We start from the raw sequence: 27,284 nt of genomic DNA on the forward strand, positions 1-27,284 counted from the left end.
ACTAAATCCCAGTTGCAGGTGGGGCATGTTGTAATTAGGCATGTGCCGGTATCAAATTTTCATGTTGCGATTAATTGCTGAAGCTTTTATCAAGGTATACGGTATTATCACGATATTGAAATAAGTTGCAAAAAAAGTGTTGTCATACTATAACAGGTTAAATCACTTTCTTATAACAAAAGAACCAAACATTTAAATACAATAAAGCAATACACAAAAATGTATAAAGTAAACAAATATTTAAAACAGATTAAAGTGCAAAAGAATTATAAAGAACAATAGGTATGCTGAAATTTATGTACATTTAACTAAGATTAATACATGCTTTAGATGTATTTTTCATTGTCAGTTTGTTAATGAAGGAACTAATGTTAAATACTGGAGCCTTGTAAAGTGTGTGAACATATCAAACATATTCAAACAATATCTAGGGCATGTAATATAGTCCAGATTAAAATATAAAATGCAAGTTTGAAAATGAATAGCCTTAAGTCTTTAAGTATTATGTATTAAGGTTATGTGATTACTGGGGAAACGGCTGCATTTCTGCTGTTCCATCAGCGCCCTCTGCTGTCGAAGAATGAATGTGCACTTCAGCGGGTCTCCTCATTCCGCCATGTGCTCGGCTCATGCACGGTCTATTTACATCAGTGCGCATTCCTCTTTGACGTGTTTTTCATTTTAAACGGTTGATGGGTAAAGTATTCTTAAAATTCATTCTAAAAATCGGAATAATTCGTAATAAATAATTATTCACGGTATTTTGAAGTGCCCACGATAACAATATTGTGCATGTTCATTATTGCGGTATATCGTATTACCGTTTACCGGCACATGTCTAGTTGTAATTAGATGCTAGATTAGCAATCAAAGAACACTCTCTTTATAATGTTCGGAGCTGTGAATCACACGTCGCGAGTGTATCTGCACACTTTTCCAAACTGCCGTTATAACGAATGACGCTGTTGTGCTGCACAACAAAGCTCTTACTGTATTCATATCGATGTTGTGTTTGCTGTTAGTCGTGGTCAAAGCATTTCGTGAGAGAAAACGTGCTGCAATGACGAGATCACTGCATTCATGTGATCAACAGACTGTCTGTGTACTCAATGCTCATCACTGCAGCCTTTCATGTGATGGGAAAAGATCTACAAATAATGCTCGACAGCTGTAATGGTATAAAAAAACATAGTAAAAGTATTCGAGAGGGGTTCCACATGTTACAAAGTTCGTAAAATAAGGAGGAAGAAGACAGGGTCGGCGTGAATGGGACTTGTGTTTATTCAGAGCTCTCAGATACAAGCAAAATAAACTCGCGCTCACAGCACTCTCAACAACTCCGTACAATATAACTTTCTCAGCAGTCTTTCTCCAGCTCTCCATCTCTCTGGTCCACATGCAGTCCGTCTCTCTCTCTCTCTCTCTCTCTCTCTCTGGCAGTGCTTGCAGATCTCGCTAAACCACGCCCCCTCTGCCACATAATCTAATACTCATTTCAAATGCAAAGATGTCAGCCAATCACGTTTTCACTGAAGTCTCACAGCAGACACGCCCCTTGAAACAGAGCATTCAAGCCAGAGGGCTAATATCAAGATAGAAAAAATGCCTTTTATTTGTAAATTAGGACATTTTGTGATGTAAAAATCATACTAACAATATAAGTACACCTCAGGAAACATAAAATAATAAAAACAATCCACGCCATGGGACCTTTGAATGAAACCGGTTCTCGATACCCATCCCTACCTATATGTGATGAAACAAGAGCCTTGTCAATTAATGCTGTCTTTTTCTTTTGGATGTGTCTGATATTGAATTCTCAGTTAAGGCTGTATGTTTTGTGTGCAGTGAAGTACATCAGGGAGGTGTCGCCACTCTTTAAGAAGTCCTCTATGAGTGCAGATCTGCCTTGGGATGGACGTCTTCACTCTCCAAACCTCAGCAGCAGCGATGATTCGCCCAAGAGCAGTGTTACTCGTGACAGAAAGGTCATCCCGCTCAAAATGAGCTTCATCAGCCGAAACCTCACCATGCCTGACCTAGAAAACAGGTGTGTATTTGTGTGTGTGTGTGTAAGATTTCAAAAGTAACCAAAAGCAGCATTTTGCTCCTGGGGTTGACTGTCATTCTACTGTGAAGACGGCAGTTGCATTTGGATATGAATCTCATGAAAACATATCCAGGTTCACCCCAAAATCAACACTAGCTTGCTGTGAATTATTAGTTCAACCAAATATGAATCAGGATATTACTATAATGACAGTATTTGCTGATTAATATAAAATAGTGAAATAAATACAAAGACATTTTTTTACTTATTTGTGACCCTAGACCATAAAACCTGTCATAAGGGTAACTTTTTTATTTATTTATTGAGATTTACACATCATCTGAAAGCTGAATAAAAGCTGAAAAGGGGCTTTCCATTGTTGTATGGTTTGTTAGGATAGGACAATATTTGGCTGAGATACAACTATTTGAAAACCTAAATATTGAGAAAATCACCTTTAAAGTTGTCCAAGTGAAGTCCTTAGCAATGCACATTATTACTAATAATATTTTTTTATATATATTTACGGTAGGAAGTTTACAAAATATCTTCATGGAACATGATCTTTACTTAAAGGGATAGTTCACCCAAAAATGAAAATTAGCCCATGATTTATTGACATTCTTCTTTCAGACGAATAAAATCGAAGTGATACTAAAAATGTCCTGGCTAATCTAAGCTTTATAATGGCAGTAATTGTTGGGTCGTTTTTGAAGTCCATAAAAGTGCATCTATCCATCATATAACTGCTCCACACGGCTCCGGGGGGTTAAAGTTCTTCTGAAGCGGAGTGTCATATTTGTGTAAGAAAAATATCCATATTTAAAACTTTATAGACTAAAATGACTAGCTTCCGGCGGTCAGCGGTACACAAGTCGACTTTACGACGAAAAAGTAACCCCTGACGCGATATATAGAAGCATCACAAGCTTTGACGCCTCTCGCGGATAGGGCTGGGCAACATCCAGCTCAAGCCCCTCTTCTCTTATATTAAAATCCTCCGCTATTTCTCTTAATAAAATTCTCATTATAGTCTCTAATTCATGACCAGTGTTTTGTTTTGCTCAATCCTCGGCGCTTCTGCGTTCGTCAATGGTTCAAGGGTTACTCTGTCTCGCTGTAAAGTAGACTTGCGTACCGCTGACTCCCGGAAGCTAGTTATTTTAGTCTATAAAGTTTTAAATATGGACATTTTTCTTACACAAACACGCCACTTCGCTTCAGAAGGCCTTTATTAACTCCCCGGAGCTGTGTGGAGCAGTTATATGATGGATAGATGCACTTTTATGGACTTCAAAAACGACCCAACAATTACTAATTACAAATAATGACCCAGCAATTCACTGCCATTATAAAACTTGGAAGAGCCAGGATATTTTTAACTCCGATTTTATTTGTCTGAAAGAAGAATGTTATATAGTGAACTAACCCTTTAATATCCTAATGATTTTTGTTGTATTGTTGGCTATTGGCACAAATATACCCGTGTGACTTATGACTGGTTTTGTGGTCCAGGGTCACATTTGAGTATTATTTTGTAACTTCAAAAAGTAACATAATACTTCACTCATTTCTTTCGAGAAGTTTTCAGTGATGCTTTGTTTCGGACAGATTGTTGGAGCTTCACTCTCCGGACGGCCAGCACACTGTGGTGTTGCGGTGTAAAGACGGGGCCACTGCTCACTCCTGGTTCACGGCCATTCACACAAACATTGCTGCCCTGTTGCCACAGATGCTGGCCCACATCAACTCCTTCTTGAGCAACCCTAATGCCAACACACACTGCTCGCTCAAACACATCGGCTGGCTGGCAGAGCAGGTATCTCAAACACACACCAAATGCCTCTTGCATTCTGAGGTCAATCCTGACATGCAGCTTCCAAAACATGTGAAGTAAATGGGTCACTTTGCAAAACCTTTTGTGATTCTCATGTACAAATGTAAGCTTTGTATGTAAGCTTTTGACTGTACTAAAGCATAAAATACAATAATATATTTGCAGATATTTAGGAAACAGGCCGAGTTCAGTTTCTTTGAAAAACATTTTACATTTTACTTTGAAATGTGCGTTCCGTGTCGGATGTCTGTTTTTGTTTTGGTCTGTGTGATACCGCACATTGCCAGTTTACCCAATAGTATTTCGACAGCACAGGTTGCCAGTTGCCAGAAATCACAGCGTATTGCAGCCATGGAAGCCAGCAAACAAACTGGGTCAAAGGTCGCAGATTCTACCAGACATAAAAAACCTCTGCATCCATCTAAAAATCTCTATGAACGAAAGCACATTAAAACGCAGTAAATCATCTCATAAACTTAGTGTGTAAGCCTCCTCACCTTCCATTGTTGCTCGCTCGTTCCTGTTGCATGTCCTCAAACTGGCAACCTACGTGAGCATCGAGTCTAAGGTGGAGGGGGCGGGGAAAACTATATATTTTTATTTGGACTGCAGTACTCGTTTCCACCACTAGCTGTCATTCTTACATGCTGCACATTTAAAGGTCCTGTTCTTCGTGATCCCATTTTTCAAACTTTAGTTAGTGTGTAATGTTGCTGTTAGAGCATAAATAATACCTGTAAAATTATAAAGCTCAAAGTTCAATGCCAAGCGAGATATTTTATTTAACAGAAGTTCCCTTTCAAAGCCTACAGCGAATGGCAGGTTTGGACTACATCCCTGTACATCCTGCTTTAATGACGTCAGTAGAGCAGTTTGTTGACTAACCTCCGCCCACAAGAATACGCAAAAAAGGGGGCGTGGTCTTGTTGCTCCCGCGTGGAGAAGAGGAAGTGTTGCGTTCGGTTCGGTTCAGTTGCGTTTGTCGCCATGTCGTCCAGACGCTGTTATTTTCATCCCGGAGTCAAATCACCTTTGTTTGGCCTTCAGGGACGCTGTACTTTGAGCACATGCATCTCCCCGTCATGGTAAGAGGCGTGACCTTCCCGGGCAACGTGCCCTAAGCTGCTGTCGAATCACAACACGGCAACCGCTGACACAATCAGAACTCCTTACGTATTTCTGAAGGAGGGACTTGATAGAACGAGGAAATTCTCAGGCCGTTTTGAGGACAGTGAAAACAGCGGTATACAGATAAGTAAATTGTGTGAAAAATACTGTGTTTTTTTACATGCGAAACATGAACACATGTTATATTGTACACTGTAAACACAATCAAAGCTTCAAAAAAACACGAAAAACGGGACCTTTAAATCTAAATTTTACATGTAGGCTTCTCTCTTTCCCCACCAGCATTCACAAAAGCCAGTGGCAGCATTTTTGATCAAAATCACAAAACTTTCATATTTTGTTTTATGAATATGTAAACAGTCAATGCATCAAAATAAAGAACAGCAAAGAAAATTTGCCCACTTTAATGTGGGTAAGTGTCATATAAAAACAACTATTTAGAATATTTTGAAGCTGAGAAAATAGTGTTTTTGTCAAAGACTTCATCTGGCTTGCATTCAGAACGATGATCAAAACATAGAGAGAGTAGATCAAGTCCATCAACAGCCCCAGAATATTTCAGAAGATCTGTAACAGCGCCCTCTACCATATAAACAGTGAAAACATTAATTGCCGGAAAAACTCAAGTAGTGCTCACTGCGCGTCAAATGACATCTGGGAATCTGGACCTCATGGGTGGAGTTAGACCTAGTCAAGCTCCACCTCTGTGGACCGAATGGGTGGAGCTTGACCTAATTAGGTGTAGGGATGGAGTTATAAGTAGGGTTAATCCCAAAGTATACTTCGTTTTTTTACGTATATGTACAGAGGCCTTTTGCATGAAGCTAGCTGAACAAACTGAGTTTCAGAGTAGGTTTAGAGCAGTGGTGGAAAGTAAAGAATTACATTTACTCGCTTTACTGTAATTGAGTCGTTTTTCTGCGTACTTCTACTTTTTTAAGTAGTTTTAAAAATCTGTAATTTTACTTTTACTTAAGTATGTTTTGTTTGAAGTATTGTACTTCGCTACATTTTAAAGCACATCCGTTACTGAGTAAAAATAAATAATACAAAAGTGGGGGAAACCGCGATCCAGAAACGACTGCATTGAATTGAAGGCGGGAGAACGAACGCAAAAATCACAAAAAAATGGAGATGGACAGACGTCAGACCCAGCTGAAAGCGAAACGCCGTCGTGAACCCCTGGATAGCATGGAAATACTTTTGATATAGACAAAATATAGCCGGGTGTTGTCCTAGAGGATATCAAATTAGCAAAAAAAATGTTGATCCAAAGGAGGAAACGCATAGAACATGTTCGGGAACACCATCTGCACACCGTGCAGATAAAGGTACGTTTATAATTTAAGGCCGAATGATTTCTGTGATGCAGAGGGAATCCCGGAATTACAGTATAACGCAGATGTCACGTAAAACACGCAAACTGATGGATGAATGAATACATCGACAGTAGAGCTGTACAATAAATCAAATCGCGACATGGTCTGTGAATATTAAAGCTCAAAACACTGCTATATGAATATATGATCTGCTTTTTTTGTATCTGTGTGAATGAGCAGCCGTTTCGTCTACTAGCCTACATACTTAAGTAGCCTCGCGCTCGTGGTGTTTAACGTCTCAAAAAACATATTTGGGTATGAACATACAGTATGAACATTTCCAGAGCTGATCTGAGACCCCCTAATGAACATTTTCATCATTTTATTTGATTAAAAGCCATTATCAAATACACTCTGAAACAGATCTTCCCTGAAATAGGTCCTCACTAAAACCCATCAAAATAAACGGTTTAACTAGATGAAATTGTGACAAATATATTACTATTGTAGGCCTACAATAGAATACTTGTCAAAATAATAATAATAGTAATAACAACAATAATAATATTACATAATTTAAACATTATTTAAGAATATATTTTTAAATCCATGGTTTAATTTAGTAAAACAGCAGCGCTTTGCCCAAAAAAATGAAAGGATAAGTATTTGATTACCATCGTTTTGGTAATGTATTTGTATTAAATCATAAAAAGAAACATTTCTTAGGACTCTATTATTCTTAAAGTTGTTAATCTAATTCATAATAATTTATTTAGTTCATTAGACATGTTATATTGAAATTTTAATAAAAAAAAAATGGTTTCAAGTTTGTTATAATAGAGCATTTGTTCAACCAAAAAAACAAAACAGTGTTCATTAATTTAATGCCATTTTAACTGGTGATAATAATAACCATAATTCAATAATTCAGTTTATTTATTAAATAATTAATACCATGATGCTGTGAAACTGATGTTTTCATATCGTGAAAATCTAATTCTATTACAACCCTACACGGGATAGTTCCCCACCCCGCTGTTAAAAAAAAGTAACTCAGTAACTTTTACTCTGAGTACATTTTAAATGAACTACTTTTTACTTTTACTTGAGTACATTTTTAGACAAGTACTTTTACTTCTACTTAAGTAAAATTTCATTGAAGTAATAGTACTTTTACTTGAGTAGAATATTTTGTTACTCTTTCCACCTCTGGTTTAGAGTTGAGAAATCCAAACTGGTTTAGATCAGGTTCAGCCAGCGGTCTCACAACGCTCGGTATAAACGTTCTCTGTCAACTCAGGTTTGATCCAGAGTTTGCGATTAACTCTGAAGCGCGTGCACCTGAAAGTGTGGCACGTGCAGCAAACAGCCAATCACATGGAACATGGAGAGCGTTTGATTAACTTCTCGCGAAGAACTGAACAATTCACTTCTCTATTGAAGGTTATGAAATCGTCTTGAAAATGATCATGAAATGAAACGTTTACAAGGCAGGAATAACCACGGCTGCTGCAGGGAAAGTTTGAGAAGGCAGCTGAAAGACTATATCAATGCATGATGTCAATCAAAGAAATATGCCTAATAATTATATGTTCAAAAAAGAGCTGAATACACATTGTTTAAAAGCATTATATATGAAGGCATGTATTCAATGCTCAAATAGTGTTAAAAAAGCTTATTTTTCAGGCTAAACCAGCCCATGTGCAGTCATAAGCGCGAGTTTCAGGTTTCTATGGGAACTGGAGCTTCTAACGGCAGCTGCAGTGACACAATGACTTTACCAATCAGCGATTGGCTCTTTTATTTAGAAGGCGGGACGTTTTCTGCCATATTGTGCGTTGCAGTTTCTCCCATCAATAAATAATAGGAGTTAGCCTAAAGTCTTTCTATATCTATAGTCTTTGTGTGTATGCAGGTAAATTTAGATACACAGTTGTATATCCAAATTGTTTATTTAGATTGGCTCAACTAATATATTTGCATATAGTAATGTTCCAAGCAAGGCAGTTGCCTGTATAGTTTACAGCATTTGTTGAGAGAGAATTTTTCTCTCCTTTGCATAGGGTTGGGTACCGAACTCTGTACTTTTAAAGCAGCACTAGGTAACTTTTCAACCTTCATAATATATTTTCAAGACTCTTGTGATGATACATCGACTTACAATAGGTTGAATGACACGTCTGCCATAGCCTGACGGGGTCTGTATCGTTTTTAATCGTACTTTTAAACTTCGGGTTTCGGGTAGTAACCCGAGAAAAAAAAGAACTACAAAATTCGACTGGTTTACGGCATATACGTCACTTCCACCACCACCCCCACTTCCTTAAATTCGGACGTGCGAGCCCAACTATCATTTGTTTGCCGGATGTTATAGTCATGGCCGAAGCAGCACAGAAAAATAAGAAAGCAAAGGTTTTGTCGGAGGAAAGCAAAAAGAGGAAACGAGAAAGTGATCTGATTAAAGGCAGGACGAGGATCAACATTGGGCCGGCGTTTGCTCGTTGGCGTGAGCTGGAGGAGGAGGGGCTACATTCTTGCAAGTAAATACATAAAATCATATTTTAGGATACCAACCTAACATGTCTGTGATATTTGTTTATTTGTCTTGCCTCAAGCTATAATGCAAATCGATTTTTCAAATTTGCAGATTCATCTATGGTAGCTTGATATTATAATATTGACGATATATGGTTATTACCTACCACTAGAGATGCTCCGATCAGCATTTTTGGGGCCGATTACCGATCACCAAGATCATGATCTGCCGATTGCCGATCACAGAATGGCAGGGGAATTGCAATCTTTTATCTATAATCTTGCAGAGTTTGCACCATTTGTAGAAATTAAACTAACTCTAAATTAACTCAAGATCTTGAAGAACCACCTAGTGTTTATTTTAGAAAATGAGATAACTTAAGGCTACTGTAGGCCATCTTTCCCAAATAATGTATATAATAAATGTATATAATTATCTCACCTAAATATTTGATCATGCAGTGCATTTTTGTTTTTAAAAAAAAAATTTCAGGTAGGTCTAACATTAGTATTGAGGTAAGAAATACTAAAGACATTTAATAAGAAATCAAAAGTAAATTAATATTGGTCTTCCCTGAATAAATTAAATTAGATTAATCCTTACACTTAAGGTTGCAAAAGTTAGTCATTCAAGAGCAGTGAGTGTCATAAAGGTTCATCAAATAACACAAGACAAAGAGAAACTCAGAGACAGCAGCAGTTTATTCGACAGCTGTCACTTTAAGAGCGAACACGGATACGGTTACATGCAGCTGCTCAAACGTTCACTCGCGAGTCACGACGGGGTTTACCATTTACAGTTTACAGCCATTTGAGCATTTTGAAAGGGAGAGAGAGAGAGCGCGCGCACGCGGTGATTCACGCGCGCTGTTTGTGAACTTACGTCCCACAGAAAGTTTTCAAATCACTGCGTAATTTATTTAATATAGAAATATGAATTGTACCTCCATCCATCCATCCATCTTCTTCCGCTTATCCGGGGCCGGGTCGCGGGGGCAGCAGTCTAAGCAGAGATGCCCAGACTTCCCTCTCCCTAGACACTTCCTCTAGCTCTTCCGGGGGGACACCGAGGCGTTCCAAGGCCAGCCGGAAGACATAGTCCCTCCAGCGTGTCCTTGGTCTTCCCCGGGGCCTCCTCCCGGTTGGACATGCCCGAAACACCTTCCCGGGATGGCGTTCAGGAGGCATCCGGAACAGATGCCCGAGCCACCTCAGCTGTCCCCTCTCGATGTGGAGGAGCAGCAGCTCTACTCCGAGTTCCTCCCGATTGACTGAGCTTCTCACCCTATCTCTAAGGGACGCCCAGCCACCCTGCGGAGAAAGGCAGCCTGTATTTCGGCTCATTTCGGCCGCCTGTATCCAGGATCTTGTCCTTTCGGTCATGACCCAAAGCTCATGACCATAGGTGAGAGTAGGAACGTAGATTGACCGGTAAATCGAGAGCTTCGCCTTACGGCTTAGCTCTTTCTTCACCACGACAGACCGGTACATCGACCGCATTACTGCAGAAGCTGCACCGATCCGTCTGTCAATCTCCCGTTCCATCCTCCCCTCACTCGTGAACAAGACCCCTAGATACTTAAACTCCTCCACTTGGGGCAGGAACTCTCCACCAACCTGGAGTGGGCAAGCCACCCTTTTCCGACTGAGGACCATGGCCTCGGATTTGGAGGTGCTGATCCCCATCCCAGCCGCTTCACACTCGGCTGCAAACCGTCCCAATGCATGCTGAAGGTCCTGGTTAGAAGGGTTCAACACGACAACGTCATCCGCAAAGAGCAGAGACGAAACCGCGTGGTCCCCAAACCTGACACCCTCCGGCCCTTGGCTGCGCCTAGAAATTCTGTGAATTATACCTCACCTTCAGCATTTTAATTATTTTACCCGCGCTGGAAAGAGAATGAAATGGTGTCGCTGCATATCATGCCCTAGCTCTCACGGCAGGTGCAGGTTTATGTGTCGTCAGCATGCGATCGGTTCATGAGATCGGCCTTTTTGGAGACCGCCGATCAGTCATCCCAAAGCGATTATCGACCGATCGAGATCGGTTGCCGATCAATCGGAGCACCCCTACCTACCACTCAAACGTTGAATTGAAGTATCATATAGATTCTGTAAAACGGGAACCAATAGACTAGGCTACTATAATGACACTGGCTTGTAAACGTGAGCATCGCGATCTTTTGGCGTTTGAAAAAAATAAAACCCATGAAATTATATTCATATGACATGCTGAAACATATGCCACTGTACCTGGGATGAAGACATTTCACACGCGACGCAAGGGGGGGGGGCATTAAATAGTTGTTTTTATGAATTCATTTAATTAAGTAGCTAGTAGTAGGCTACAATTTTTTTTTACGGGTACATATAACAGTATACAAACATTCAGGACCATGGCAGACAGCGACCAAGGCAGCTCTGGCATAATATCAATAACGCTTCTATAAATGACTTACAGTTTCTTTACAGTTATTGAGGAAAACATCACTAAAGGTACAGGCACCGAATTTCAGGTACCGGTACCAGTTAAATGTGAACGGTACCCAACCCTACCTTTTGCATAAGGAAACTGTATGGATTATGAATTCAGTGTCTGATTGTTGTGTTTGTGTTTAGCTTGAGCTGGATGGCGGGCGGCATCAGTACAGACGAGTCATCATGGCACTCACAGAGAAAGACATCTTGCTGTTCCAGTCAGTGCCGTGGACGCATGAGAGCTGGACCTCTCCTCTCTTAACACACCCCCTACTCGCCACACGGTAAAACTTTAGCTTTAGCTATGTTTTTAAGCATTTGTAATTTAGTATTTCCACCCTCTCTGTGACCCTTCCATTAAAACAGGGTACTTAACATCTTTTTTAAAAATGTGTATTGTCTTCCCAGTCTTTTAGGCTACGTCTATATTAAAACTTTTAAAACGCTTTTTCATTTTAAAACGCTCTCCGTCCACACTAGCGTTATCAAGTTTCTTGTCTACACTGAAACGTCAGAAAACGCTAAATTCACCTTACTGTGCAAGCTCACTGAGATGACAGACAGAACAAGACATTATCAGGTTATCACACATTTCTTCTGGCAGGATCATTTTATTAAGCAAAATATCTGGTCGCACTCACTCACCATTATATGTTTGAAAACGCAACTGCTGTAATGTTTTGCCACAAACATTCAAAATTGCGAGTAAATGGTGCCATCTTTGCAGGACTGTGATATGAAGAGTGAGCGAAGTAACATATTTTATACATAGCACATAACAGGCACAATAGCGGCATAAACATGAATGCCTATTGGTATAATATGCGTCACATGATTAAACATGCATCATTGTTTTCAAATACCTACATTTTCACAGTCCACACTACAACACGAAGACAGCGTTTTCAAATGTATCCGCTTTGGAGAGCGTTTTCAAAAAGCTATGTTTTCCTTGACTTACAACACCGTCTCAGTGCGGACGGAAGGCCAAATCAGAGAGAAAAATATACGTTTTCAAATGAAAACGTATTAGTGTGGACATGGCCATATTAAATAAACTCACGCTGTTCTGCCTTGCCTGTTTTGTGTTTGGTTCTGTCTATAGGCTTGTTCACTCGGGCAGCGTCCGCAGTTCTCCGGCTCTGGGTGGAGATTTGGTGTTCGCCACACGTACAGGCACAGGTCGAGGGATCGAGTCTCATGTGTTTCGTGTGGAGACACACTGGGATCTGTCCACATGGACACGTGCGCTGGTGCAGGGCGGACATTCGGCTGCTGAACTCATCAAAGAGGTTTCCATAGGTGTGTGTGTGATTATACAAATCAGAAAGGCATCTACCCTTCACTAAGACCCGCCTTAAAACATTTACAGACCAATCCTACTTTAGCAAACATGGCCATCTCTGTATTATTATTAGACAAATTTGTATTGTTTTTGTCATTTATGTAAGTCCATAGAAGTCATGACAATTTGAATAATTTCGGCATGAATTTAAAATTCACCCTATCGATTTTCTAAATGCATGTTATAGATCTTATTGTGAATGATTAATGTAAGTTTCCTTTTTTTTTATTTCGACCTCATAATAATAAAAAAACTTCTGGTTAAACTGACGGATTTCTCTCTGGTGACATATGCAGGACTTAAACCCCGCCCCTGCAAGCTTGTGTTCATTTGCCTCAAGTTTTAAGGGCAACACCCACATTTTAACATCCAATCAACAACTCGTTGAAATTTTAATAGGTTAATGTTTATTTATTTAACTTTTAAATAAGTTCACAGTCTTGTATCATACTGATTGCAATGAAATGCAGTTTTTAATCACAATACTTTTTGTAATTTAACAATAAATGAATGAATGAATTCATTATTTAAAAGGCAGTGTGCTTTTAATTAATTAAAGTGTTCTTATAGTGTTATACACGCTGAATGAATATTAATCTTACAAGAACCAAATTAAAGTGACATTTTATTGAGAATTGCATTTTTCTTTGAAAAGTCCAAATTCATTCCTGCGGGATGTTCTGTAACACTTGTCTGAGTATCCATTGGGCTTAGCAAAGGGATAACTGAGTGGGGGAAAAAAAAGCTGGATTGAGAGATCTTTTCCTCTGTGGTGTGGAACAATAGCTGGCTGGAGGAAATGTTGGAAATATTCAGTGTTTTCCTTCCTGAGTTCCAGACAGCCCATAAATTATAAAGTCACATTAATTCACCCTGTCATGGTTTTTATTTGTGTGTTTGTCTGCACCCCTCAGGCTGTGTGTTGAACGGACAGGACGTTCGTCTGATCCTGCATTATGACAGAGGTTTCACTGTGACGCGGGAATCTGGCGAACCTGTGCTGTTTCACTTTCCATATGAGCGGCTCAAGATGTCTGCAGATGATGGAGTCAGGAATCTTTACCTGGACTTTGGTGCTCCAGAGGGCGAAATGGTATGACATATTGTATTTACCTGTCATATATATATATATATTAGGGGTGTAACGGTACACGTATTCGTATTGAACCGTTCCGGTACAGGGCTCTCGGTTCGGTGCGCGCGTGTACCGAACGGTTATGAATGCAATCTTTAACAGTTAACAGTCGGCTTCTTTAAAGCGCGGAACACACTTCAATCCGAGTTCCCACACGAACATATTGAGTATTCAGTCAATTTTATCACAAAATTCAAACGATAAATGCCGTTTTAACGCTCTGTAATGTGACGTGACTGATAGACGCGTATCAGTTCAACCTCAAGCGGCAGCGTGCGGCGCGCGAGTGAACGCGATCATCTCTTCCTAAACAATAAACATAAATTAATATCTTAAGGTATGTTGAGGATACATTACAACTCACTGAAACGAATCGTATGTTGTGTAATCGCTCCACCGGTGTTTCAACCGCGGAAAGACAATAAAACAGCTTGTAAACAATGTCATGTAGAATCACGTTTACCTCAGAAGTCATTCAGTGTCCACAGCTGTGAGTTCACTAGAGAGATTAACTCTTTCACTGAATACATGCACTATATTAGCCGTTATATTCATTATATTAGCCTATATATATTCATTATATACTACTTAGCCTGTTAGTGATGTCTTGTTTATTTAATGTATGTTTAAATAAACCTGTCATGAAAATTACAGCCACTAAATGATTATATTTCAACAACAAATTGGAGAAAAAATAATAATAATTAGATTTAGATGTTAATGCAAAAACTGCCTTATGTGAAGCTTATATGAGTGTTGATTATTATGTCTAAAAATAAATAGCAAATTAATTTAGGCTAATAGTTTGGGCTCTGTTGTTAATCTTTAATAGCAATATGTAAGTATGGGCTCCCTATATAGTTTACAGCATTATCTTTAAGAAACTTTTAGTTATAACTGAATTCATTTAAGGACAGACACAATTTTTTTCATTAAACCACTGCTGAATAAAAATGAATAAAAAGCAATTTTGTAAAACTGCTGTACCGAATCCGTACCGAACTGTGACTTCAAAACCGAGGTACGTACCGAACCGTCAGTTTTGTGTACCATTACACCCCTAATATATATGCATATAGCCTTGGCCGCCCATGACCCTGTCGCCGGTTCACCACTGTTCCTTCCTTGGAGCACTTTTGATAGAGACTGACCACTGCAGACCGGGAACACCCCACAAGAGCTGCAGTTCTGGAGATGCTCTGACCCAGTCGTCTAGCCATCACAATGTGGCCCTTGTCAAACTCGCTCAAATCCTTATGCTTGCCTATTTTTTCTGCTTCGAACACATCAAATTTGAGGACAAAATGTTCACTTGCTGCCTAATTTATCCCACCCACTAACAGGTGCCGTGATGAAGAGATAATCAGTGTTATTCACTTCACCTGTGGTCATAATGTTGTGCCTGATCGGTGTGTATATAATACATACAGTGGAGATCAAAATTGGAGAACAATTCAGAAGTACTTGATTTTTTTCAGAAATATTGTTAATCTCCATTGCTTGAAACTTGAAGGAAGATTAGCGTGGGTATAATCTGCCAGTTTGTCTAAACTCTTTTAATCTGAATGTGAAAATTCAGTTTTGTCATCAAATAAATAAATACATTTTAAAATATAGCTGCAAGCTGCAATTAAGGGGCCATGCACACAAAAAAAGATTAACTAGGAGATATACAACAATTGTTGGGAGCATATGACAAATGCATTTTTAGATTATTTAGGGCAAAATGGCTGAAAAATCATAAACATAATCACTAGTAATTGTATTTAATTGCTTATCACTTTTGACAAATATGTTCAAATTGGTGTGGTGTGATCAGTGTGAGGTGACAACGCATACAAAGTTTGGTGTCAGTATGCCAAAGCGTTGCAGTTACAGCCTCAGATTTATCTTGGCACATCAACGCATATTTACTTTGTTGTGTTATTCAAGAAAGGTTTGGGCTATCAAAAAGCTTTTAATACATTTTTGCTGGCATGGTCATCGACTCGGACCAACTAGATTTTCAAAACAATTCATAGGGCTGCAACTAACGATTATTTTGATGAAAAATAAACCAATTATACCAATTTTTTGTTATTTTAATCCATTATTTTAAACAATATCATCCCGCATTCTGCCCAATGCTGCCCTCCAAACAATGTGTAGTATAAAATGACAATGGCCAAAATGTTCTTATGAAAACAAATTTAGTGAATTTCTACTGTACGTAGGCTATGCTGTACATTTATAATGATTGCTTGCTATTTTAAAGCAGCAATTAAAGCAACTAAATAAAAAATTATAATAAAAACAATAGCATAAAATATTAACTGAAGAACACACAATCACTTGGATGAACAGTGTTATTATATTACATTAATGGTCTATTCCAACAATAGTGCTTGTACTGTTACTGCAACTGTTACACTTGCAAATTCCGCCATGTAAATAGCGAATCCGCCATGGTGCAAACGCTACTGGCTTTTAAAGGGAATGGGAGATGAGACTCTGATTGGTTTATTGCACGTTACACCCAAAACGAATGAATCGCATGTCTAAGGATGTCACTGGACAATTTGAAATGAATGTGAAGATATCATTTCTTTTTCTTTTTTTCTCTCTTGTAGGTGTTTGAGCTTCACTCGGGACCGAAGCCCGTGGTCTTTGTGCTTCATTCGTTTCTCTCAGCCAAACTGGCTCGTTTGGGACTGCTCACGTAAAATCAACAGGGAATGATTGAGGTTCATTTATTTCATTGGTTTATTGACCGCTACTATTACTCAAGCAGTGTTTTCATAGTTCTACTTGTCTTCTAGCTGACACATTTGTTCAGTTGTTGTGTGTGTGGCTTTCTAAAGCAGAATGCAAACTTATTTTCCTCCGATCAGGAACACCAGTCGTGCCTTCTCATCTAGCGTCAACAAGCTTTTACAGATATTTTTCAGGCACAAGATCACAGTAAAGCTTTGCAAAATAACCAAAATGAACATTATTCTTGTATTATTGTTTGTTTTTCACTCCTGTATTTATGTTTATATGTATTGCATGGCAAAGACTGTTACATCTATGTGTTATAATCTAAAGGAATGTAATTTGAACAGGGCAGTAACAGACTGCTGTTCATGCAAATATGGAGAAAATGAAGCTTTAAATGCATTCCCTCATGACTGACCAAAAGCTCTCCTATATAAGGTGTTGAATAGGATTAATTGAGTTCAAAGACTGTTTCGAAATCAACATATAGGAATGTTTTATATCTGTTCTTTACATGTCATGAAGAAAAAAAAATCCTGTTTATGACCAAGCCAGCTCCAGGCCTTGATTATTATTATTATTTTTTTTTTTTAAATAATTACGACGTGATCTGCATTAGATAAGTGATAAGTCCTTATTACAGGATACCCAACTCTCAAATATCAGCAAATTTACAGATTTCCATTTTTGGAAACTTGCAACTTTGAAATGAAAGAAATCATGGAGAAATTATTTCTATAGTAAGAGTATTTTTTTCTAGATATAATTAGCTCTTAAACAACTTAGCCTTTTGTGAGTACAATCTTTATAAAACAATTTTTAATCGTCCAAGACTGAAAAAGTCATGGAAATCCATTGGTCAGAAGGTGTGGGGACCGTGTTATTAGCACTGATATGTGGCAAATTCGCTTTATCTATCAGTAATGTCAATTATAGCATCAGTATATATTCTTTATTAACATATTAGTTGTTTATGTAATGCATGTAATGCAAACTGAGTCGAGCACATTATCTCCTATAGTAACCAATCTTTTCAGCCTTTAGACTTTGCAAAAGCATTCACAGATGCCATAGTTTAACAGTTACTGAAAACATTCCTTCAAACGTTTCATTGCGTTAGACCGCACGCACAATGGAGGCAGTATGTTTATGTAGGAAAGGAATATGAACAATATGACTGTGGAGGTAATAATGTCGCATTCCTTCATAACCATTGCACAAGGTTAACAGAAGCAATATTTTAGCACAAGGGTCACTCCACAAGTAGGTGTTAGGTGGTTAGGTCCTTTTTTTTTAAAAGGACCACACATACAACCTCTGTGACGTGTTTAAGTGCCCTTAAACTTTTATAGTCTATTGTATGTACTAATACAATAAATATTTGAAAATGTGGGGGGAAAAGAGTTTTTATTCACGCGGAGAAGACGTGACCCTTTTGGCAGTTATTATTGATTCTTCTTTCCCTCTCTGAGGTTGGTGATCCATCATAGTTTTGGACATCTTATGCACGCCATATTATTTTCATTAATGCTACGATGTCAGACCTCTTACTGAGACCCATTGCATTGTGCGGTGTCTTAACTATGAAGCTGTGTTAAAAACACTTGGCCTAGTTAATAAATTGCACTTGTGTAAGTGATATGTTTGGACCTGTCATCTGCCTGATATTTGACATGACCAATGCTTCAGACTATGAATGTACTTTATAAACCCGTAGATCATGCCTCACTTCATTATTTGTTTAGTGTTTTGAGTTAATAGCTTGATTCTTGTTTGTTTTGAGGAGGAAATGTTTAAACCAAAGTTCACTTGGCAGCTTGCAGTACACAATCAAATGCAAAAATGCTAATATTTGTATGTGTATGATAACTCAAAGCCTGTAACCAGAAGCTATGCATTATGTCTGTATGTAAATGTCGTATATAAATAAAACACCTTAATTAAATGAGTGTTTTATATTTTATTTTATTATGTTGTTATATTAAATTAAATTACATAATATTATATTTTATTATATTATACTATATTTTATATGAATCATATATTAAATTATGTTGTTATATTATATTAAATTAAGTTGTATTATATTTTATTGAATTGTTATATTAAATTAAGTTGTATTATATTTTATTAAATTATACTATATATTAATTATATCATGTTATATTAAATTAAGTTATATTTTATTAAGTTATGTTATATTATATTAAATTAAGTTATATTATATTTTATTGAATTGTTATATTAAATTAAGTTGTATTATATTTTTTTTAAATTATACTATATATTAATTATACCATGTTATATTAAATTAAGTTATATTTTATTAAGTTATGTTATATTATATTAAATTAAGTTATATTATATTTTATTGAATTGTTATATTAAATTGTTAAATTAAATTAAGTTGTATTATATTGTATTAAATTATACTATACTATATTTTATATGAATCATATATTAAATTATGTTGTTATATTATATTAAATTAAGTTGTATTATATTTTATTGAATTGTTATATTAAATTAAGTTGTATTATATTTTATTAAATTATACTATATATTAATTATATCATGTTATATTAAATTAAGTTATATTTTATTAAGTTATGTTATATTATATTAAATTAAGTTATATTATATTTTATTGAATTGTTATATTAAATTGTTAAATTAAATTAAGTTGTATTATATTGTATTAAATTATACTATATATTATATTATATCATGTTATATTATTTTAAGTTATATTAAATTAAATTATATAATATTAAATTAAGTTATATTAAATTATATGCTATTAAATTATTATATTAAGAAATGTATATTATACAAATTATATTACGTTTTATTATATTTTTACATTTTATTATATATTTTTTAAATGATATATTAAGCTATGGAACAAACGTGTACAGCTTTCGTTTCCGGGGGACAGTACAGTAGTGAACACTGGATGGTAGCAACTTCCGTTTCTATGCTTACTTGTACCACATATGAACCTTCATTAATTTAACTATTGTATTGTTCTCGTTATTTAACGAGCAATTTGAATATATTATAAGTAGTAACAATAGGAGACTGCAGTGAAACCGCTGGCGCGTGAGATGAAATGACAACGTCAACACTGCAGGTGAGTTTACATTAGCTTTAGCTCTAGCTCATCCTCATATAATCATATTATTAACTGAACATTTACTGGACAAATCATCTGTACTTACTGGTCCTTCATAATTCACACACGACAGGGGCTTTGAACAGTTGTAAACATGATATCAGAAATCGGCGAAGAATATGTTAAAGGGACATAAGGAGCCATATACAAAACCTCACTTCAGTTTATATTAATTTATAAGACATTGAAAATAAGACTGTTATACATCAAGCGAGATGTATTTGCAAATTTACACTGCATTAATGAATTCATGTTTTGAATGACTGACTGATGTAGATATATTTCCAGCAGGCCTATCAATCTGTCAGGCTGTCTGTCTACCATTAAAGGACAGCAAATCAAATGTACACAGTACATGCAGTGGCAGAAATTAAATGAGTATCAATATTTACTCAGAATTCACTCAGAGAGAGAAAAAAAATCATACCAGATCTCCAAAGCTGTCCGTAGGGTTCTCACACACTCTTGAATATTTGGAAAAAGGCCAAATATAAAGGCAAAGCAGTTTAAGTTGATTGTACACAGAATTGCTGAAGCTCGTGTTTTACTCAATATGTACAGAATTCCTCCCCAAAATAAGAGCAATTTGCAAGGCTATTACTTCATTTGTTTGAACTGTCACTCGATGTCTCTCCCCAACCCTTATTGATTTAAAGGCACAATATGTAAGATTTTTGGATTAAAATATCCACAAAAAAAAAACATTAGAACAATGTTATATATTTTGTTGACTTGTGTACTTGCATTATTCCAAATGTTCCCAGGATTGTTTAAATCCAGAGAAATAAGCGCGTCCGAGCATTGCCCATCAGTGACATCATACCCGCGTTACTCTCGATTTCCGTTTTATTTTTTAGAAACCTTGGAAACACCAAAGGCGCTTTAATGATTATGCGTTTTATTAGACAGGTGAGCAACATTCCAATGCATCCAAACTGTGCATCCGGAAAGTGTTCACTGCACTTCACTTTTTCCAAAAAAATGTATGTTACAGCCTTATTCCAAAATTGATTAAATTCATTATTTTCCTCAAAATTCCGCAAACAATACCCCATAATGACACAGTGAAAGATGTTTGTTTGAAATCTTTGCAAATTTATTAAAAATAAAAAATAAAAATCACATGTATAAAAGTATTCACAGCCTTTGCCATGACACTCAAAACTGAGCTCAGGTGCTCCTGTTTCCACTGATCATCCTGAGATGTTTCTACAACTTGATTGGAGTCCACCTGTGGTAAATTCAGTTGATTGGACATAATTTGGAAAGGCACACACCTGTCTATATAAGGTTCTACAGTTAACAGTGCATGTCAAAGCACAAGCCAATCCATGAAGTCCTTATTGTATCGAGGCACAGATCTGGGGAAGGGTACAGAAACATTTCTGCAGCATCGAAGGTCCCAATGAGTAGGCCTGTCACGATAACACATTTTGCTGGACGATAAATTGGCCAAGAAATTATTGCGATAAACGATAATATTGTCGTTCTGAGACCATTTTCATCTAAAATAATGATAATGGCATAATAATGCAGGTACACCTTTTTTAAAGATCGATAAACTTTTATTTCTTAAGACTTTTTAACACTGAAAATGGAAAGCATTTTAAACATCCACAATAAATAAACAAAACAAAAAAAGCAATGGACACTCAGTCAGTTAAAGCTACACTGTGTGATATTTTCCCCCATCTAGCGGTTAAAAGGTATATGACCATCCAGTGTATATTAGTTTCTCTTCCTCTCAATTCCGATTTCGTTTTAACTCTTACGGTGGCCGATTTAGTCCAAGATTAATATGGCTTCCAGCTCGACCTCGTCCACATTCGACACGGTGCCATCGAGAGTTAAAACGCGAAAGGCAAAACTTGAATTCACGGGTATGTCCCTCTTTGGCTGATGTACTTTCAAGATGGGGGGGCAACATGGCGACCCGCATTCGAACCCCTCACCCATATGTATTTTCAATGGCATATTATAAACTTACAAGAATACTTTATTACTTGAAAGAAGTAAATATACATTAATGAGCACATATATTTTTGAAAGAACTAAGTGTTTTTAGCTAAGAACAAACTAAAAAAGTTACACAGTGTAGCTTTAACAAAAAAATACACTTGAATAAACAGCTGGGAAAACTGCAACGGATGATTGTGTTTTAGATAGTGCTGGGAATCAATCAAAAAAAAACTAATTAAATCACATTTTTTCTGTAATTAATCACGATTAATACGTTTTTAATGTTTTGATATTGTAATAATTTCAGTTACTCTCCAAATTAATGTAGAAACAATTTATTGACAGCATATTTTAAATATGTGTTGTATTGTCATGTTTTTATGAATGAAGGCCAGTATCACTGATACTCATGTCTCTATGAAACATTAATGACGCTACATTACAGTATAACTGAAAGCTCCCAATTTCAACATTTATTAGGCTTTAAAAAAAAAACTTAATTTAAGTGACTTAAAACAATCTTTACATAAACCCATTATAATAAATGTTATATTCACCCATGGCCTTCCCTGTTAGACATATACAGAAATGTAATAGTTATCAAACACCTTTCTTAACTGCATAAGTAATAAATTAAATATAGATGAATCATCATTAAAGCTACAATTTTCTCTGTTCCCGTTGTTCTTTGATGAGCTTTGATGAGCATTAATGACAGGCATCATCAGTCCTCCTGTCACTTTAACAGCCGCAGCCGAACATGCGCGGGACAGCGCGTGAGATCCGCGTCATCTCATTTCCTCACAACTCTTTAAGTTCATTTAAGACTCCTAATATGAGAATACTCAAAATTCTCTGTGGTGTTGTTGTTATTAATTGTCCATGAGCAAAAGAGAACTCAATGGGAGCAGGAGACTGCGTCGAGTGTGTGTGTGTGTGTGTGTGTGTGTGTGTGTGTGTGTGTGTGTGTGTGTGTGTGTGTGTGTGTGTGTGTGTGTGTGTGTGTGTGTGTGTGTGTGTGTGTGTGTGTGTGTGTGTGTGTGTGTGTGTGTGTGTGTGTGTGTGTGTGTGTGTGTGTGTGTGTGTGTGTGTGTGTGTGTGTGTGTCAGAGTGTCCCTCGATTAGTTGACATGAGACACAGCCATATAAACAGGACACTGACACACACACACACACACACACACACACACACACACACACACACACACACACACACACACACATACAGCGCATTCTCTTGTGTCTTGTCGCGCTTAGAAGCATTTACATGTATAAGAGCGTGATCATATAATGTAACGCTCGGCAAAAAAGGATATTAAAACTGACGCTGGAAATTATCGCGGCCGGAAAAATTATCGAGCTAATTTTTTTTTTTATTGTGCGATTAATTGATTTATTGACTATCGCGACAGGCCTACCAATGAGCACAGTGGCCTCCATGGTAAATAGAAGAAGTTTGGAACCACGAGGACTCTTCATAGAGCTGGCCGCCTGGCCAAACTGAGCAATTGGGGAGAACCTTCTAGAAGAACAACCATCTCTGCAGCACTCCACCAATCAGGCCTTTATGATAGAGTGGCCAGACGGAAGCCACTCCTCAGTAACGGCACATGACAGTCCGCCTGGAGTTTGCCAAAAGGCACCTGAAGGACTCTCAGACCATGAGAAAACAAAACTCTGGTCTGATGAAACAAAGTTTGAACTCTTTGGCCTGAATGGCAAGCGTCATGTCTGGAGGAAACCAGGCTCCAGTCATCACCTGGCCAATACCATCCCTACGGTGAAGCATGGTGGTGGCAGCATCATGCTGTGGGGGTGTTATTCAGCGGCAGGAACTGGGAGAATTGTCAAGATCGAGGGAAATATGAATGCAGCAATGTACAGAGACATCCTTGATGAAATCTTGCTCCAGAGTGCTCTGGACCTCAGACTGGGGTGAAGGTTCATCTTCCAACAGGACAACGACCCTTAAGCACACAGCCAAGATAACAAAGGAGTGGATGTCCTTGTGTGGCCCAGTAAGAGCCCAGACTTGAACCCGATTGAGCATCTCTGGAGAGATCTGAAAATGGCTTTACACTGACGCTCCCCATCCAAACCTGATGGAGCTTGAGAGGTCCTGCCAAGAAGAATGTGAGAAACTGTCCAAAAATAGGTGTGCCAAGCTTGTAGCATCAAACTCAAAAAGACTTGAGGCTGTAATTGGAGCCAAAGGTGCTTCAACAAAGTATTGAGCAAAGGCTGTGAAAACTTTTGTACATGTGAGTTCCTCTTTACATGAGCGGGACCATTCTCTTAACGCTTCACCGGTCACCTATGCCTCACTTCCGTGCCCATACACCAAATGATGCAATCTCCCAGTAGTTTTCCATGTTCTTCCAAGACCCTCTCATTACAGAAGGCCTAGTCATAATCTTATTTATACATAATCTTGTTTATATCACATAATCAGCGTAATTCTCCAACATAGTTTGCCAGGTCTACTTGGGTAAATGGAAACCCTCCTTAAAGAGGTTGTTCCACATTATTGAGCAAGTCACAGTTTTCATGCAATATGGAGAGGAAGAAAGATGTTTCTGAAGATGAAAAGCATGAAATGCCATACCAGTTATCTAAAAAGATATGTAGAAATAATACAAACACTTTCTTTGAAAACTTGTTTAAAACATTAACTGGAAAATGTGATTTAAAACACCCTTCAAGAAATAATATTTTTTCTAAGTAAATATCTTCATTTGTTTTTATTTAAAGAGCACCTATTATGGCATTTAAAATGTTCCAAATATTGTTTTAGAAGTCCCCAACAACAGTTTTGCATGCATGCAATGACAAAAAAGACTTAAGTTTTCTTATAATATGCATTTATTTTTACCTGTTTTGACAGCGATTCTCAAATGATTGCTTTAGTGATTCACTTTTCAAAACCCCGCCTTTACATGACGCTAGTCTGCGGTGATTGGTCCGATGACCCAGTCAGTTGTGATTGGTATAGTCTGTGCAGATATTTTCGGAAACGGAACGCCCATCACCATAAATGGTTTTCGGAACCTCTTCACTGGATTGAGGGCGCATTCGTCCTCAAGCTTTATTTGTTTACATTAGCTCAAATGACTGTCAGATGTAAGTAATTACCATGTCAATCTGTACATCATTTAAAAGATCTAAGAGTCAAGCTTCCATTTTTTACCTCTGTTTTATTCTCAAAGTCTTATAGTGACAGTAATTTGTTAATATGTGTCAGGAGTTATGAATATGAAAACCGCGTCGGTACAGTTTGATTGTAATATGAGCCTCAGCTGATTCATAAAAAAACTCCTCTATTCTCCTCACGAAGACTCGCGACAAATCAACATCCCTCAGGGCTTTTAGTTCAAAAGTGTGCAGATGAGGAGAAATATTGATAGATTCTCATATGTCTGTGTCAAATTTCTAAACAGAGGAGTATTTTTAATTCAATACTTCCTCAAAATGCGCAGATGTAGCCTAATCATGAGCGATTGAGTCTCTTATGTGTTGTTTTCAATTCATACTGGCAGCCGGAGGGCGCTCTGTGCACATGTAGTCCATATATGGTACAGACAGATGAAGAAGATACCATGTGCCATAATAGAAGTCCATAATAAAAGCTTCCTGAGATCGCAAAACATGCAAATAGAGACATTTGAAGACTAATAAACACACAATCGCGACGATGTATGGTTTGTCTTCAAGCTACTTAGTAGGGTTGTGCCGATGGACGCTATAAACTTGATATACAAATAAACTTGAAGCGCCTTACCATGTTTAATAACAAGAACAAACTGTGTTGAATAAAATGTGAAGTAAAAAGGTATTCGTCCTACAGTGTTTTTTTATATTTTACCACAGTAAAGGATGTGAATAGTTATAATAGACTTAATTATAAGAAATCGAAAGGAAGAAACGTTTATAATCCCCAGGGAAAATGGGTGCGACGCGAGTGAAGATTTGGTAAAGGAAACGAGATGTCCATGTCCATTGGGATAAAATGGACCAGGCCTATTGTTAAAATTCATGGAAAATCGGGTCGCAAAACAGAATAAAGAAGTGCTAATTTATTTCCTTTCTAGGCTAAACAAAGCTTTGTGCTTCACTCCTGTGGTAATATTCACGTGAAACAGCATTCACATACAAAACACTGTGTTAGTAAAATAACGAAATAATATTTTTAAAGTAGACAATAGTATTTATGTAAAGAGATATATTAAAATAAAAAGAGCAACTCTTCTTAAGTGGAAGGAAGCTACTTTTTCCCCTCACGTGCAACCTAGCGCGGATGAGTCATTATTTGGGTTAGTAAAATAACGAAATTATAGTTTTAAGTAGAAAAAAAATATTTATCTAATGAGATATAGTAAATTACCTACCTAAAAAAAAACCCGACGATATCATCGACCATCGCGATGTTTTACTGTAAACATCGTCAACTGCCAATTTAGGGGACATCGCCCAACCCTACTACTTAGTCTTCAAAATGCTCATCCTTGGGCAGATGAAAAAAGTTTGCTTTTGAGTCGCACTTCAGAACACAGGGTCTCGTCGCCATGATGTTTTCTAGTTTTCACTGGCGTCTTGGAGCGCAATAAGTGGGCGTATCGTATTCAAATAACTTGACAAGTTGACGTCATCTAGTCAGAGAAAAAGCTTCGGTCTTCTAACGATTCTTAAAAATGACTCAGAATCGACTCTTACTTTTGAAAGAAAATAACTATATATACGGTGCACTGTCATATTTCAAACTTTGCAGGATGTTTTTGTTCACTTAGATCTATGTTACACACTACATGAAAGGTAAATTTCAAAATTCCATGATAGGTGCTCTCTTTAACCTAGGGGAAAAAACAAATATTTGAGCCACAGACCTCTGGCTGAGTTTGCCCGAAATGGCCGTATAAGTAATATTTTGTTCTGTATTACACAGAGGCTTCAATAACGCTATTTAAATCAGTAACTCTTAATGTCTTTTCTTGTTCAGAAAGCGATTGAGCTGGTGACTAAAGCCACAGAGGAGGACAAGGCCAAGAACTATGAGGAGGCACTGAGACTCTACCAGCATGCCGTGGAGTATTTCCTGCACGCCATCAAATGTGAGTCAGTCTAATTGGTGAACTACATCTGCTGAGTGTAATTCAAAATTAAATTAAACAGTTAAAGGTGCATTAAGCAATTTCTGAGAAACACTGTTGATATTTGAAATCGACACCCAAACAAACACACCCCTCCCTTCATCGCTCCGCCCCCCAAAAAATGAACACGCTATGCAACACTGCAGTTACACAGCAGCTCCAGCAGGGCGGACTAGGACCTTTTTAAATGTCAGGGGCCCCTTCTATTAATTTTTTTTTTTACATTTAGCCTATTCAATAAATGCAATTGGAATATTAACATTATAGAGCTGTTACCAATCGAATGAAATCAGACAAAATGAAATGGCATTTAGATGTATTAACGCATACTGTTTACAAATGCATTGATTCATTGATTCAACTTACTTGTTCAAAACAGCTGATTTATTCAGGAATGAAGCAAGTGATGAATGGAGACGCAAACATTCTGCTGTGACTCTTTT

General features: G+C 37.4%; 2 protein-coding genes across 3 annotated transcripts in view; both read left to right on the top strand.

Moving 5' to 3' along the window:
• sntb2 (syntrophin, beta 2) overlaps positions 1–18,505 on the top strand; it is a 28,681-nt gene extending 10,176 nt beyond the window's left edge. Inside the window, exons 2-7 of the mRNA XM_079809684.1 lie at positions 1,849–2,050; positions 3,662–3,869; positions 11,489–11,631; positions 12,453–12,649; positions 13,607–13,785; positions 16,437–18,505. Coding sequence (XP_079665810.1) covers positions 1,849–2,050; positions 3,662–3,869; positions 11,489–11,631; positions 12,453–12,649; positions 13,607–13,785; positions 16,437–16,529 — 1,022 coding nt within the window. The 3' untranslated portion in view covers positions 16,530–18,505. The remainder of the gene's footprint in view (positions 1–1,848; positions 2,051–3,661; positions 3,870–11,488; positions 11,632–12,452; positions 12,650–13,606; positions 13,786–16,436) is intronic.
• Positions 18,506–19,486: 981 nt separating this feature from the next.
• The window catches only part of vps4a (vacuolar protein sorting 4 homolog A), a 31,409-nt gene continuing 23,611 nt past the window's right edge, over positions 19,487–27,284 (top strand). The window contains exons 1-2 of one of the 2 annotated variants that reach the window (XM_079809896.1): positions 19,487–19,696; positions 26,691–26,802. In XM_079809896.1, the coding sequence (XP_079666022.1) occupies positions 19,676–19,696; positions 26,691–26,802 (133 nt within the window). In that variant the 5' untranslated portion in view covers positions 19,487–19,675. Of the gene's footprint in view, positions 19,697–24,670; positions 24,818–26,690; positions 26,803–27,284 lie in introns of those variants that run through there. The other variant, XM_079809897.1, reaches the window with a different exon arrangement.

This window comes from Gobio gobio, assembly GCF_949357685.1.
Source record: "Gobio gobio genome assembly, chromosome: 25".
In the NCBI taxonomy this organism is placed as follows: domain Eukaryota; kingdom Metazoa; phylum Chordata; class Actinopteri; order Cypriniformes; family Gobionidae; genus Gobio; species Gobio gobio.